The sequence below is a fragment of the Arachis ipaensis genome, chromosome B9, assembly GCF_059453495.1.
Source record: "Arachis ipaensis isolate K30076 ecotype BB chromosome B9, ASM5945349v1, whole genome shotgun sequence".
In the NCBI taxonomy this organism is placed as follows: Eukaryota; Viridiplantae; Streptophyta; class Magnoliopsida; order Fabales; family Fabaceae; genus Arachis; species Arachis ipaensis.
The window spans coordinates 99,605,221-99,622,603 of NC_142444.1; the positions used below are offsets into that span (position 1 = coordinate 99,605,221).

General features: G+C 38.2%; 1 protein-coding gene across 1 annotated transcript; it reads left to right on the forward strand.

Annotated features, from left to right (window-relative positions):
- Positions 1–3,754: 3,754 nt before the first annotated feature.
- LOC107615679 (uncharacterized) lies at positions 3,755–4,615 on the forward strand. The gene has a single exon (XM_016317725.1). It carries the CDS (start codon positions 3,755–3,757, stop codon positions 4,613–4,615), a length of 861 nt encoding a protein of 286 aa, XP_016173211.1.
- Positions 4,616–17,383: the final 12,768 nt, after the last annotated feature.

A 17,383-nucleotide genomic window follows, 5' to 3' on the forward strand; every position in this document is an offset into this window, starting at 1 on the left:
CAACTGAACTGGCAAGTGCACTGGATCGTCCAAGTAATACCTGAGCGAGTCAAGGTCGACCCCACGAGGATTGTGATTTGAACCCAGCTATGGTTATCTTGCAAATCTTAGTTAGGCGGATAAAAGAGTTATTGGTTTGAATTTGGTTAAAAGCATAAAAGGAATGAAAAAGGGTAATCAGAACTCAGAAGTCGTGTAAACTATGATAAGAAGGTGGTTAAGGCTTGGAGATGCTTTGTCCGTCTGGATTAACTCTGGTATTAATGTCTTCTTCAATTGTGAATGATTTCTTCTATGGCAGGCTGTATGTGATTGACGCTGGTTTGAGCAGCTGCAATACTCCTCCAGATCTGAACCCCAGGGTTAGTGTGGATCCATTCTGATTGAAGGTGAAGTTCCTGCAGTTCATTCTCTTTGGTGATCCTAATCAAAACCCCACATACAAGGTCGAATCTTCCGGATCAGAGGATGCTGCCCTTGGTTCTAGCCTCTACCACAGAGACCCTAATCTCCCCATACCTCGGTTGAACTAGTCTCTCGAGATGTCCCCAACGAAGTCGTGGATTAGCCGTCTAAGAAATGTATAGTCAAGCTAGCGGTTCAATGCTTTCCACTTAAGTATTCACACGAACCCAAGAAGAACACGAGTGGTTGTCAGGCACACGGTCTTAGTATGAAGAATGAAGATGATTGTCACGGGTCATCCCGTTCATCATGTTGAAGAACGAAAATACATCTTAGAATTAAATCCAACACAGATTGAAGAGAAACAGTAACACTTTTATTAATCCATAAAATTCAGCAGGGCTCTTCCCCTCAACCTAAGAGGTTTAGAAACTCATATTGATAGAACACACAATGATAAATGAAAATATAGCCTAAAAGTCTTTCTTTGATTATGTAAAATATCCCTTAAATACTAAACTAATGACTAAAGATTACATAAGAAGGGTAAAATAGTCTTTTAGTGCTAAAATCCACTTTTGGAGCCCACTTGTTGAGTGTTTAGGCCAAGATTTGATGAGATCCACGTGCTATTAGGCCTCTAGGGCATTGAACGCTGGCTAGGGGTCCTCTCTGGGCGTTTGGACGCCGGTCTCCTCCTTTGGGCGCTGGACGCCTGGAATAGGGCAGGAGACTGGCATTGGACGCCAGTTTTGGGCCTTCTAATCTGAAGCAAAGTATGGACTATTATACAGTGCTGGAAAGCTCTAGAAGTCAGATTTTCATAGCTGTTGAGAATGCTCCATTTGGACTTCTGTAGCTCCAGAAAAGCTCTTTCGAGTGTAAGGAGGTCAGATCCAGACAGCATTTGCAGTGCTTTCTCTATCTCTGAATCAGATTTTTGCTAACTTTTGCTCTAGCTCCTTAATTTCAGTCAGAAAATACCTGAAATTGCACAAAAACACACAAACTCAATGTAGAATCCAAAAAATGTGATTTTGCACTAAAACCTATGAAAACTTAATAAAAATTAAATAAAATATGCTAAAAACTATATGAAAATGATGCCAAAAAGCGTATAAAATATCCGCTCATTAGTAGTATATTCGAATCATGCGGCATTGAAATATTTGTTGGCAAAGAAAGAGTGTAAGCCGAGATTGATCCGATGGCTATTACTCTTGCAAGAATTTGATTTAGAGATCAAGGATAGGAGTGGATCACAAAATTTAGTGGCGGACCACTTGAGCTGCTATAAAAATTTGCCATGTGATTCCACCCTGATGAGTCCATATTTTATGCTAAAGTTTGGCTTGAATTGGGTGGATTTCATCACATAAACTCACACTTATTCACCAAAATAGCATACTTTTGTGTTTTATCCCTAAATTGAACCTAAATGTGAAAACATGCATTTTTGTGCTTAAATTGAGTAATTTAATTCCACTTTTATTCCATTCGATACCGTGATATGTTTTGTGAGTGATTTTGGGTCAATTAGGCAAGAATGGTTTGGTAGAAGTGGAAGGAAGCATGCAAAAATGGAGAATACATGAAGAAAACAAAGGAGAAGCACACAGTCAAGTGTGCGTATACACAATCTTCTGTGCGTACGCACAAGAGCGGAATTAGCAAGTGTGCGTGCGCACAACATCTCGTGCGTATGCACAAGTAGAAAAATGAGTAAGTGTGTGTACGCACACATCTGTGCGTACGCACAGGTACCAGCATGTGACTTCATTAATGAGGCACGTGGCTCACGATTTTGGGGGCCTCTTGGCCCAGTTTTGGAAGGCTGAAGGCTAGTTTGAAGTGCTATATGAAGAGGACAACATCACATATGAAGGCATTAGCTTACATTACGTTAGATTAGATAGAAAATGCATTAGGAGTAGGAGTAGTGTAGTATAGAAATTCTCTCTTAGGGTTTACTTTAATTTTCATTGTAGCATTTTATAGTTTCAAGTTTGATCTTGGATTTTTCTTATCTCATTGTAAGTACTCTTTAATTTCCTCTTTAATTTTACTACTCTTGTTACATTTTCCTCTTGTCAAGTTACTTTGTTAATATATGCAATTTTGGTTTCTTGAAGTTTTGGTTGATGAATTTAATGTCTTATGATTTCTCTTTGCTTGATTGCATGTTTAGTGTTGATTTTGTGAATAGTTTGGTTATAGTTTTCATTTCCTTTGCAATTTTCCATGTTTTATTTTTATGCCCACAAGGTGTTTGTGAAAATGCCAACTTTAGATTTTGAGTAGATTTTCACACCTTGGCTTGGGAAATGAATTCCCAGGATACTAGAGTCATAATATCCGACATTTAGTGATTCTTGGGTAGTTAGTTGGCTCTTGTTTCCATTGACGCTAACTTTTTACTAAGAAATTAGTAAGTTAGCTAGGATTTATGAATTAAGGTCAATTATGCTTGCTTGACTAACTCCTCGATGTTAGGGGTTGACAAAGCGAGATTGACTCATCATAGTTGCCATAGTTGTTGTTATGACGATGATAGGATTCCTTAATTCTCATTCCCAAGTCAAGGCTCTTTTATGCATTTATAGCACTTTTACTAGTTTTGACCTTATTTCCCTTTTAATTGCATTAATTCTCTTTTTGATCATTTCTTAGTTCTTTTATTTCTTAGTTCCTTTAATTTTCCGTTTCTTACTTGAAAATCCCCTTTTCCAAACAACCAAGAAAGTGACATCTTAATTGCATTCCTAGGGAGAATGACCCGAGGTTTAATTACTCTCAGTTATATTTGTATTTGGAAATTAAACTTTGATCATGGGAGTTGATTGGCGGTTTAGTCTATACTTGCAACGGAAGTTATATTTTAAGTGGAATGATGCTTTTCCCTTAGATGCCTCGCAAGCAATCTCGGAAGTCACTCCTTGGTTTACATCTATTGCCAATTTACTTGGTAGGCCATACCTTTCCTCCACACTTTTCTAAGCACCAAAGGGACAAGCTTAAAAACGAGTCCAAGTATTACATATGGGATGATCCCTACTTGTGGAGATGTGGTGCTGACCAAGTAATTAGAAAGTGTGTGCCTCAAACGGAATTTTGGTCTATCTTAGAAGTGTGCCACTCTTCCGAAAGTGGTGGACACTTTGGTCATCAAAGGACAGCAAGAAAAGTGTTAGACTGTGGATTTTGGTGGCCTAGCCTATTCAAAGATGCAACCTCATTTCGTAATTCTTTCCACCAATGCCAAAGATTTGGAAATATATCCAAGAGGGATGAAATGCCCCAACAATTTATGTTTTTCTGTGAAATTTTTTATGTTTGGGGTATTGACTTTATGTGTTCGTTTCCAAACTCTAATGATTTTCTCTACATTTTGTTAGCGGTTGATTATGTCTCTAAATGGGTGGAAGCAATTTCAACCCATACCGATTATGCTAACACTGTTGCTTTCTTTGTAAGAAATCATCTTATTTGCCATTTTGGATCGCCACGAGCAATCGTGAGCGATCAAGGCTCACACTTTGATGACATTATCCATAAGGTAGCTACGGCTTATCATTCCCAAACCAATGGTCAAGCGGAGGTTTCCAACCGGGAAATCAAGAGAATTTTAGAGAAGATGGTGAAACCCCATTGGAAGAATTGGAGTACTAGGCTCGGAGATGCACTGTGGGCCAACTGGACGGCTTATAAGACACCAATTGGCATGAGTCCGTTCCGGTTGGTCTATGGAAATGCATGTCACCTTCTAGTGGAAAATGAGCATAAGGTGTATTGGGCCATCAAGGAATGTAATTTGGGATTAGGGAATGCCAGAATTGAAAGAAAATTACAATTGGAGGAGTTAGAGTGCATACAGTTGGAGGCATATGAGAATTCAAGAATCTACAAGGAAAAGGTGAAGCCAGTACATAACCGGAATATCAAAAGAAGAGAATTTAGGGTTGGAGATCAAGTGCTTCTCTATAGTTCAAGATTGAGGTTGATGCCGGGTAAATTGAGGTCGAGATGGGATAGTCCCTATGTGGTAGAAAACGTTGAACCATATGGCGTAATCCACTTGAGCCATCTCTCAAGCCCTACTTTCTTCAAGGTGAATGGCCACCGGCTCAAATTGTACCATGGTGTGAAGGCCAAGAACAACAAAGAATTGGAGATCTTCCTCTTGGAGGATCCTCCCAGGGAAGAGAATTGAGCCATTGACCGTCCAACTTAAGGCGTTAAAGAAAAGTGCTAGGTGGGAGACACACCACCATGGTATGATCTTCCTTGTTTATAGTTCTTTCACCTTGTTTTCATCTCTTTAATTAGATATGTTTGATTAGATAGGATATGAGTTTATTGAGTTTGATTAGATATGTTTGAATGATGGTTGTTTCATGAAGTTTTCATTTATGGTAGTTTGTGTATTTTGGTCATTTTGGTTGTTGCCTTGAAATTCTAGGTGTCTTTGTGCCATTTTGCTTGAAATGGTGCAAAAATTATGATATCTTTGTTGTTCATGTCACGCGTACGTGTGATCCACGCGTACGCGTGGACCATGATTTTTGCTCATACGTTAACTGTGCTGTCGCTTGGTCTGGACAGTGAGTTGTGCCAGAACCATGCGGCTAGGGTGCTACTGGCATCAATGCTTGTCATGCGTACACGTGACCCACGCGTACGCGTGACTTCCTGTGATTTGATCGCGCTAAGATTGTGCTACAGCACAGCCTGGACAGAGATTTATGCCAAGACCGTGATGGTGGGGTGCGACGCACACAGTGCTCCTCATGCGTACACGTGATCGACGTGTACGTGTCGTCTCGAAATTCCTAAATCATGATTTTGTTGTATTGGGGCTGTGCGACCACATTGTCTGGACAGAGAGTTTTGTCGCGACCATGTGGGTACTGTGCAGAGGGCACAATCATCCCTCACGCGGACGCATGACTGATGCGTACGCATCACCCTCGTTTTCTGCTTCCCACACTTATGCGTGGATGACGGGCTCGCATCACCTTACAGATTCAACTTACAGGTGCGCGCTGCCCTGTCTCTTTTCTTTTTTTTTTTTTCTTCTTTTCTGTCTTTCTTCTTCTTACTTCTTTCAATACATTTCTTCCCCCTTGATGATCGGATAATTTATACGCTTTTTGGCAGTGTTTTTACATAGTTTTTAGTATGATTTGATTAGTTTTTAGTATATTTTTATTAATTTTTAAATAAAAATCACATTTCTGGACTTTACTATGAGTTTGTGTATTTTTCTGTGATTTCAGGTAATTTCTGGCTGAAATTGAGGGACCTGAGCAAAATCTGATTCAGAGGCTGAAAAAGGACTGCAGATGTTGTTTGATTCTGACCTCCCTGCACTCGAAATGGATTTTCTGGAGCTACAAGAGTCCAAATGGCGCGCTCTTAATTGCGTTGGAAAGTAGACATCCAGGGCTTTCCAGCAATATATAATAGTCTATACTTTGCCCGAGTTTAGACGACGCAAACTGGCGTTCAACGCCAGTTCTCTGCCCTATTGTGGCATTAAACGCCAGAAATAGGTCACAAGTTGGAGTTAAACGCCTAAAACAGGTTACAACCTGGCGTTTAACTCCAGAAATAGCCTAGGCACGTGTAAAGCTCAAGTCTCAGCCCCAGCACACACCAAGTTGGCCCCGAAAGTGGATTTCTGCAATATCTATCATAGTTTACTCATTTTCTGTAAACCTAGGTTACTAGTTTAGTATTTAAACAACTTTTAGAGATTTATTTTGTACCTCATGACATTTTCACGTTTTACATTGTATCTCTATGACATGAGTCTCTAAACTCCATTGTTGGGGGTGAGGAGCTCTGCTGTGTCTCGATGAATTAATGCAATTATTTCTGTTTTCTATTCAAACACGCTTGTTTCTATCTAAGATATTCATTCGCACTTCAATATGATGAATGTGATGATCCATGACACTCATCATCATTCTCAACCTATGAACGCGTGCCTGACAACCACTTCCGTTCTACTTTATATTGAATGAGTATCTCTTGGATTCCTTAATCAGAGTCTTCGTGGTATAAGCTAGAATCCATTGGCAGCATCCTTGAGAATCCGGAAAGTCTAAACCTTGTCTGTGGTATTCCAAGTAGGATTCAGGGATTGGATGACTGTGACAAGCTTCAAACTCACAAGGGTTGGGCGTAGTGACAGACGCAAAAGGATCAATGGATCCTATTCCAACATGAGTGAGAACCGACAGATGATTAGCCGTGCGGTAACAGCGCACCTGGACCATTTTCCCTGAGAGGACGGATGGTAGCCATTGACAATGGTAATCCACCAACATACAGCTTGCCAAAGAAAAAAAAGCGTGCGTGTGTGAAGAAGATGACAGTAGAAAAGCAGAGATTCAGAGGACAAAGCATCTCCAAAACTCCAACATATTCACCGTTACTGCATAACAAGTACTATTTAATTTTTGCTTTTTACTCTTCATAAATATAATCACTCTTATTATTGATTTCTTGACTAAGAATTACAAAATAACCATAGCTTGCTTCAAGCCAACAATCTCCGTGGGATCGACCCTTACTCACGTAAGGTATTACTTGGACGACCCATTGCACTTGCTGGTTAGTGGTACGAGTTGTGAAAAGTGTGATTTACAATTCGTGCACCACCCCTCTCCAGTCCGGCAGACACCTCTGGTGACAACCAACCTCTGGCGATCTCACCTTCTCTCACATCTCCCTTTTTCACTTCCATTTCCCTTTCTTCTTCTCCTTCTTGTCAAGGTTTTACTTCTCAACTTCTCTTGCCTTCTAATTTTCTTTTGCTTGTGGTACTTGATTATCTTTGTTTTTGTTAAGTGCAATTTAATTTTGTTATTTGTAGTTAGTTCATCTTTCTTTATTTCTTAGGTTGTTATTATGACATTGGTGTTGGATTCCCACATCCAATTTTTGTGAATTTAATGGATTGTTTTGGTTCCTCTTACTTTGTTTTGTCTTGTTTGACCATGCTATGGTGTTTGCTTTTCATTTTGATGGTGCTACATACTTTGTTTGTCAAGCTGCTTGTTGATTCTTACTATGCACACCAAGTGTTTGTGAAAAAGAATCAATGAAACTTTGCCTCAATTTTGGCTTTATTCTTGCAAATCTTTGCTACTTTTTTACAACACTTTCACTCTTTGTGCATTACTACATCAAGTGCTAGTGATATGCCTCAATTCTTTAGTTAATCTCTCACTTACATGTTGTAGCTACCATGTATTTGAGACACCTTACTTTTAGTAGGCATTATTTCTAGCTTGCATTCTCTTGCTTTCGGTGTCTTTCTCTCTAGAATTAATATTTCTTCTTTTCCCTCCTTTTTAGGATGAGGACTACAAAAGGAAAGGAAAAAGCCTCTAGAAAGACACCTACCAAAGTACGATCTCCCAAGCCATCCATCAATCTGCCGCCTTCTAAGTGATTGAAAACAGCTAGCCACATTGATGAGTCGGAGAAGGAAGTTTCCGCTAAGGATCCCGCAAGATTCGCCAACCGCTATTGTGAGCGGATGTACCCCAAGATTCTTAATCGGAGTCTCCACCGTGAGCATCTCCTCCTTATTCTGGAACACTTATTTCAATTTGTGGAGGATCACATTAAGAGGCGACGTTGGGGTTTCTTGAACTGGGATGTGATTGAAGTCAACTTGTCTTTGGTGAATGAATTTTCTGCTAATTATCATACGCCGACCCTTGACTCAATCTATTTGCGTCGAAAGCAAGTTCTGATATCGGAGGCCGCTCTTCATCAAGTACTTGGCATTCCACTAAGCCCAGATGGGTTGGATGCTTTTCAAGAAGTAAAAATTGATCGCAAGGGATATACTTTTGACTGGGATCCAGTCCTTAAGGTCATTACTGAGACCGGAAGCATATGGATCTATGGGCAAAGCAAGGTTAGAGCCAAGTGCATATCAGTGCACGCATTGATTATGGAGGCTAGATTGTCGCAGCAAATCATGTCCCATTATGTAATGCCAAGCACTCATGAGTCAACCATCACTAGGGATATGGTCGTGCTTGTCTGGTGTATTCTGACAGAGAAGCCACTCAACATCCCAAGACTCCTCTGACGAGCTATGAGCCAGGTTTAGAGAGTTGGTAACATTCCACTTCCCGCCTTGGATTCACAGTTAAGATCTTTCGCTGGCATTCCGCATGAGGCCAATGATATAAAAAGAAGAATTCCGATGGACGATGAGTTTGTTCCACATGGGAAGTGGATTGTGCCTCAAGTGCTGACCAAGAGCCGGGATGAGGTCACATCCTTAGATGCTCCATCAACATCCGCTCCACCATCCGCATCACCACATGCACCACAACAATCCATCCACCAATTATTGATTGAGCTCACTGAGAAGGTAGACCGGCAAGGCTGGAGGATTGAGCAAATTGAACGCCGCAACAAGCGCCACTATGACTACTTGAAGAAGCTTATTGGTTGTGCCAACCCGCTTATGGAGGAACCCGACACCCCGGAGTCCACTTCGAAGCATGGCAAAGAAAGCAATCAAGAGGTGGACATGGAGGCGCCCCTGTCCCACCATCCTATGGCCATTGGAAGTGGTAATTCCATACCCATTTTGCTCATCACTGATGGCACAGAGGACCGTGCCAAGATTTTAAGTGTGGGGTGGTCGGTGACCGACTTTCGTAGGTAACAACCCCTCTTTCCAACACCTATACTTTAATTTTCTTTATTGGTTAGTATAATTTGCTTTTTGTAGTTAGTTGTTGCATGACAAATTGCATGATAGTTAGAGTTTGTACATATTATACCCATCTTTGTGCTAGGACTACTTAGTTGAAGTGATGACTTCTTTCCCAAGAAAACTATTTTAGGGCATCCCACTAATTTGAATCAAAATTTTTTATTGAACTTGCTTGAAAGAATTAATTTTGGAACATGGTTTTAGAGCTAGAACATACAAGCCTAGTGAGATTTTGAACCTATTTGATTGGTCACATCTTATCAACCAATATTTTGTTTTGGTGTGTGTTGTTCTCTCTAAGATTGTGATCTTTGTCTTGCTTGATTCTATATGTCCATTGTTCAATATATGAATGCATTTATGTGATTGAGGCCTTTGTTTCACTAAAGCTCACATACCCAAATGGCCTTACCCTTTCATCATCCTTTGCAAACTAATGTTCAGCCTATTTAACCCCATTTGTTCTTTATTTTAGCACATTACTAACTCTAAGCAAAAAAAATGATTATCCTTAATTTGAATTCTTGGTTAGCTTAGACTAGTGAGAGTGTGCATAATTTAAGTGTAGGAAAATTGGGTTTAGGAACATTTGGTTTGGAAATTGGGTATTTTATACTTTTTTGTTAAAATGCAAAAAAAAATTTGGGCGCATATTCATGCATTCAATACTTTAATCATATGCATTAATCTCTTGTGTGTGTGTCTATATATATATATATATTCTCTACCATATACATATAAAAAAAAGAAAAAAAAAAGAGAAAAAGAAAAAGAAATCAATAAAAAGGGGACAAAATGCCCCAAGATAAATAGTGATAGCAATGCATATGAATTGTGTTTAAAATTGGGATGCATGAATATGTAGAAAAGATAGTTAGTGAGTAGTTAGGCTTGCATTTTGATTACATTGATTGTTTTAGGTTGGGTGTGAAGTTTAGGTTAATCAAGGATCCAAATTCTAATCCACTTGACCAAAGACAATCCTACCTTGACCCTAACCCCATTACAACCCTTGAAAAGACCTCTTGATATGTGTATCCATGTATTGAATATATGTCGATTGGTAGAAGAAGATCAAGTCTTAGAAAGGAAGATTAGTAGAGAATTGAGAGAATCGACCCCCAAACACTAGAGAGATTAGAGTGTAATCACTTCCGCTGAGGGTTCGATGCTCAATCCCTTATTCCTTGCTTTCACGAGCTTTCTTTTTGCAAGTTTATTTATACTTCATGTTGATATTTGAATTGGTGGAAGTCATGAATCATCATACTATCTTAGCCCTACGTGTTCATATATGTTCTTGGAGATCGATTCATTTTTAACCAAGTTGGTAGAAGCATTTTGCATATAGTTGAATGCATGAAGATAGGTCGCATTTCATAAGTCCTACCATCCTCCTTCACCCCTTTGTAGTTTTCTTGAGCTAAGCACGAGGACATGCTAATGTGTAAGTGTGGGGAGATTGATAAACCACAATTTTATGGTTTATTTTGGATTGAATTGAGTGGATTTTGTCAACTCTTGTCACACTTATTCATATAAATTGCATGTTTTTAAGATTTTTTCCTAATTGTGTGTTATGGTTCAAAATATGCTTCTTTGACCTTAAAAATGCTAATTCTTAATCTTCTCTTATTGTCAATTGATGTCGTGATGCGTGCGCTAAGTGATTCAGGATTTATAGGGCAGGAATGGCTTAGAGGATGGAAAAGAAGCATGCAAAAGTGGAAGGAACACAAGAAATAGGGGAATTGAGAAGCTGGTATCAACACGTACGCGTGACCAAGTGCAGCAGTCAACCGACGCATACGTGTGGTTGACGTGTACGCATGACAATGTAAACGGCACGTGCCTCACTAAAAGGAACATGCTGGGGGCGATTTCAGAGCTCCTTCTGGCCCAGTTCAAGCCCATTCTGCATATTAGAGGCTGGGAGTGAGGAGGATGGGACATACATACCATTAGTCTAGTTTTTACATAGTTTTTGAATTCTAGAGAGAGAAACTCCCAATTTTCTCTAGGTTTTAGTGTTCTTTATTCATTTTTACTTGAATCTTTGGATTGGATCCTTGTTAATTTCAGTCCTTGTTGTTTTAATTGTAGTTTCTACTCTTTAATTTTACCTAGCACTCTTACAACTTTAGTAATTTTGAGTTTTGAATTTGGATCTTGTTGGAATTAATTTCTCTTAATGCATTGAGTTTTCTTTCATGTTGATTGGTGTTATTTGGTTTATTATTAGCAATTAGTGTTAGTGGGTAGCTTTGATTTGGATTTATTTCTCAATTTTATAATCTTATTTTAGTGCACACAAGGTGTTTGTGAAAAATGCATCTTAAAACACTACAAAAAAAAAAGGCCTATGGTCACGGTAAAAAACCATGACCATAGCTAGTAAAAAGGGTGACCATAGATCTATGGTCACGGTTTTAGACCTATGGTCACAGTTTTTTACCGTGGCCTATTCTCTTGTGGCCATAGGTCGATGGTCACGGTTTTTTTATCTATGGTCACAGTTTCTATGGTCACGGTTACAATTTTCAAATTCTGACACTTTAGGCCACGTTTTTTCACCGTGACCATAGGTTAATCTATGGTCACGCGTAAAAATAGTGACCATAGCCTTATCTATGGTCACAGTTTTTACCGTGACCATAGCCTCTATGGTCATCCCTCCTGAAAACTAGGCTAAGGTCACCCTTCTTTAAAATCGTGGCCATAGCTCTATGGTCACCCCTCCTTAAACCGTGACCATAGCTTTATCTATGGTCACGATTTTCACCGTGACCATAGCCTTTATGGTCACCCCTCCTTAAAACTGTGACCATAGCCTCTATGGTCACCCCTCTTTAAAACCGTGACCATAGCCTCTATGGTCACCCCCTCTTTAAAATCGTGACCATAGCCTTATCTATGGTCACCCCTTCTTAAACTGTGACCATAGCTTTATTTATGGTCACGGTTTTCACCGTGACCATAGCCTCTATGGTCACCCCTCTTTAAAACCGTGACCATAGCCTTATCTATGGTCACCCTCAACATTGTAGCTTCATCATTTTACCTAAACCAGCATTGGTGGTAGCAATAACCTACTACAGAACCAGCTGTAGCTTCAACAGCCCCAAGGCAGCACCAACGTAAATACTTGACCTAATTATAGCAGAAAATAGAAGCTAAAAGGGCTGAGATAAAATGAAGACATAGACTACCATGATTAGAACAAGTACATGGTGGAGAAACGAAATAGAATCTGAGCAAGGATGAGAGTGTTACGATTTCAAAATTGGGGAAATTGGAATCAGAAAAAAGAGGATGATACTGGCCAAGTTGAAATATGGTGGCGGCAACTTGATTTCTCTGATGGCAAACTGACAATTCCAACAAATACAGTAGAGCCAGGAACATCAGAAACAAACAGAGGAGAGTTACAAAGCAAATAAGGTTCAGAGGTGGTGATTGTGGTAGCTAGGCATGATTAACTCACCAAGAACAACGGCGGCGCCCAAGAATTCCGACGGCGACGACAACCCACTTCTCTCCCTCAGTCGTGTTCTGTCTTATCGCTCCTCTTCCTCTCGCGTACAGTGGCAGTAGCATCGACCAAGGTTCAGTGGTGGAGACACCCTCAACGGCAGTGAAACGCGGTGGCTATGGAAGCTCGGCAACGGTGGTAGGGCGCGGCGTAGGCGGCGGAACAACTCCATCGTGACCTGTGTCTCCCTTTCATGCGTCGTCCTCTCTTCGCATCAGGTTCTCTCTCGACTCCTCCACTGCGAGCCTCTCCCTTCTCTCGTGCAATGATGGCAACGGCGACGGCGGCGAAGTCTCAACCGATGCCGTTCCTTCCTCCTCCCTCTCTTCCTTTCTCTCTCATCCCTTTTAAGCTTCCCCTGTTTCCTTTCTTTCTCGTTTTGAATGTGTTTTGCGCGTGTGTTTTATCAATTTAGGGTAAAATTAGGGTTTTAATTAGGAATTTAGGATTAAGTTAAAATATATACGAGTAATATAACAACTTTTATAAAATATTTGAGATAGAATAACAATTTAAGATTCAAATATAATACTATAAAGATTACTTTCAAAATGCACAAGATTTTATCTATCAATTTATTAATGAACTCAAATAAGTATTTCTAATTTAAATTATAAAGTAAACATACTAATCACATTATATAAAATACGGTTAAACTCGAAATATCAATTACCTAAATCAAATTATATAACCTTTCATTATATTTCTATCATAACTTTAATTTCAAAGTATATAAAATAACCAACTATAAAATTTACACAAGAATATTAATTGAATTAATTTCAAACATTAGTAAAACTAATTTAATTACTCTTAATAGATTAGTTTATAAAATAAAGAGTTCAAATTAATAATAACTCATAACTTTTCATAATAAAAGTTACTTAAATTAAATTGTACAATACTTTCTTATTTTTCAATTACTAAAATTATACAAAATATTTCAATTATAATAAAATTACTCAAGAATCTTATTTGATTTAAAATGAAATTATCTCTGAATCTATTTAATTATTTCTAATAGAATAATTTCTAAAATTATAAAGTTTAAACTTAATAAGATAAAATCACAATTTATTTATATTTATATTTTCAAAAATGCGGATGTTACATGTTGCATGAATGGTTCAACTGGTAGCTCGGCCCGGCTAGGTGATCGAGTGTGTAAACCCTGATTAAATTAGTAGATAATTAGTCAATAAATTAGTTTTTAATAAGGAGGATTAGAAATGTGAATATTATATTAAATTAGGGTAGAGCTCAACGAAACGAGAATTTTGACACTAATTTTGAAGAAAACTGTCCAAAATTGGACCGAAAGGACCGAACCGGTTGAACCGGACCCAAACCGGGCTATCGGTCCAACCGGACCAGCCCTTTTAAGTGAACCCAAGCCCTTCATCCCCATCATTCCAACAGAAATGAAGCTTTCAGCTTCCAGGGGAGGGAAGGACGAGAAACATTCCCGTAACCCTCACGTAAATTTCCAATCACCGTAACTTCTCCGTCCGAGCTCCAATCACCGCACCGTTTGCGGCCACGCGTCCACCGTGTCGAGCTCTACATTTCTACCAGAACAATTTCAATGGTAACTTGTTTAATCACTCTTATCTCTCTTTTCCCCTAATTTTCGAATTTTAAGTGGGAATGTTGAATTTCTTTGATTTCTGATGTTTTAGGATCCAATTAGCTTGAGAAAAATGTTCACATTTGCTTATGTGAAGCTTGGGTAAGGTGAGGATACGATAATTCTATTTTATTTTCATTGAATTTGAGCTTTGAGTATTAAATTGGATATATATGTGTTATGAATGTGTATTAGGTTGTGAATAGATAATTGGAGCTTGAAATTGTGAATACTGGAACTTGGAGGAAGCAGATTAGTTGAGATTTTGAGGGCTTTGTTCTTTTAGAAAAATTGTCTTGGAATAATACTTGGAAATCGGCTAAGGTATGGTTTAGGTTTCTTGCATTTGATATATAATGTTCTGTGAAAACTTAGGCTAGATGACCATTGGATAAGTTGGAATGCACGTGTATGTTTAATGTTTAGTAATTTGTCGATGAATATATTTGGTTGAAGTTTATTGGATAATTAGTTTTTAATTTTGGATGGTGAATGTTGTTATGTTAATTTGGAGAGAATTATGGTTGAATGTTATTGTTGATGAACATGGTTAGTTTGGTGCTTATTGATTAACTAATGATTTGGTGAATTATTGATTTGAGGTATAATTATTGTGGAGGTTGTTGTGATAATGAGATATTTTGTGTTAAAAGCCTAGGATTTGTGAACTATGATTCTTAGTTGAATTTTGGTTGTTGGATTTGAATATTGTATGAATTTAATTGTTGATCTGAAGTAGATTTATTGTGGTGATTGTTATGATGATGAGGAAGGGTATGTTGAATTGAAAAGAAAGCACGTTTGGAACCGAAAAGGGTGGCAAAGTCCGAGTTTTAGAGGAGATGCTGCCGAAATTTTATAAAAATTAGAGATTTTGTTTATATGATTATTTAAAAAGATTTAGATTTAAAGGTTATATGGTTTGATTTTGAGTTATTAAGAAAATGAGCATGTTTTAAGTTTGATTCATTTAGAAAAGAATGGATTATGTTCTGAATTGGAACTATTGATGGACGGAATGGGAGGTGTGATAATGAAGGATAAGGATTGAATATGATTGATGTATGATGATGAATGAAATGCGATTGAGAATGATGTGGATGTTGATGAATTATAATTGAATTATTTATATGGCTTATGAATTTGAATAATCTGAGATACAAGATTCCCTGGATTAAGTGTCGTGGCTTGCCACCACGTGTACCAGATTGAAAACTCAATACTCTGTTGACCCTACGACGTAAGTATGACCGGGCACTATATAAATTCCCGGGAATGTTACCCCCCACTGAGCAATATTGATTATTTGAGAAAAATCTATGCATAGACTCTTGGGGATGCACGTCGGGGGACCGTCTAAGGACAATTCAGACTTGTCGGGTTGGCTGGATAACCGACAGATGAGCCTCATCAGCCATAGGACAGGCACGCATCATATGCATATTACTTGAATTACTTGCTTGTGCTCTAATTGGGTGTGCCTATCTGTATTTGCCATGCTAAATGTGTATTTGTTACCTGCAGTAGTTGTAACCTTCTTATGTTTGCCTTTATCTATTTATTTGTCTGTGAAAATGCATGATGGAGTTGGAGGTATGGAGGAATGGCAGTATAGGACTTAGATTTAAGGTTAAGTTAAGTTAGGATTAAATATTTTTAGGAAACCACCTTTTATGGCTTCTGTTTAATACTTTAAGCTCTATAATCTGAGTGTCGGCGTTCTAGGACTGCCTCTGGCATTCCCAGGACCTTATATATTATGTGTGTGGCACCTTTACCATACTGAGAACCTCCGGTTCTCATTCCATACTATGTTGTTGTTTTTCAGATGCAGGTCGAGAGGCATCTCGTTAGGCGTCTGGACTCTTGAAGCGGAGTGGTTACTGGGATATTTTGTTATGCTATGATGTATATATATGTACTTAGCTTTCTTTCCACATGACTTATTCTTTTTGATCCTCTTAGAGGTTTATGGAGAGGCAGGATTGTGTATGTGTTCTTTTGGGTTTTGGATATGTATGTATATATGTGTAAATATTCTCCGGCCAGTCTTGACTTCGCAGGCTGAGTTAGGAGCTTGTTATTTTGTATCTTTGGCACTCTATTTCCACTTCTGTTATCTTATGTTTAATAGTTATGGTTTTCTTAGTACGCAAGTTAACTCGTTCCTTGAGCGTTGCGCTTTTATTTCGCGATTTTTGTTTCCTCTATTCTTCAAGGCTCCTAGCATATTATAAATCTTCTGCTATTATATGTACTCATTTTTTATTAGAGGTCGTAATACCACACCACCTCTGTTTTACGACTTAAGCATAAAACTTAGTGTAGCAGGGTGTTACAGAGTGACCGGGTTTTCGATCGAACCGGCCAGGTCGAGCCGGGTTTGATAACTATCGGATTAGGGTTATTGGGTTACCTTAGTGAATGAAACGGCGCCGTTTAGTGTACAAAATTAATTTTTATATTGTTCCAATTATCTTATACTGTACCATGGCTAAAACTTAAACTATAATTAAAACGAATTTGGCATTATAAGTGGTCACTCATGATTGGTTAGTTTTTCATCCGTTATTAAGTTATTAAATTATTTTTTATATTATTAAGTTCTAAATTATTTTTTAATTTAAAATTAATAGTATTCAACTTAATTTTTTATTTATAAAATTAGATTTAGAATTTTAATATTTAAAGTAAATTATATAAAATTATTATTAGTTTTTAATTATAAAATTTTTAAATTTTAAAAAGATAAAATATTTAAAATTATAAAAAAAACATAAAAGTTTTAATTAATTAAAACTCAAATGATTAAAACTGTGACCATAGACCCTTTTAGGTCACCCCCAAAACTATGACTATAGATTCCTTTAGGTCACCCCCCAAAATCGTTACCATAGACCCCTTTAGGTCACCCCCCAAAACCGTGACCATAGACCCTTTTAGGTCACCCTTCCGAAAAACCGTAACCATAGACCCTTTTAGGCCACTCCCAAAACCGTGACCATAGACTCCTTTAAGTCACCCCCTAAAACCGTGACCATAGATCCTTTTAGGTCACCCTTTTTTG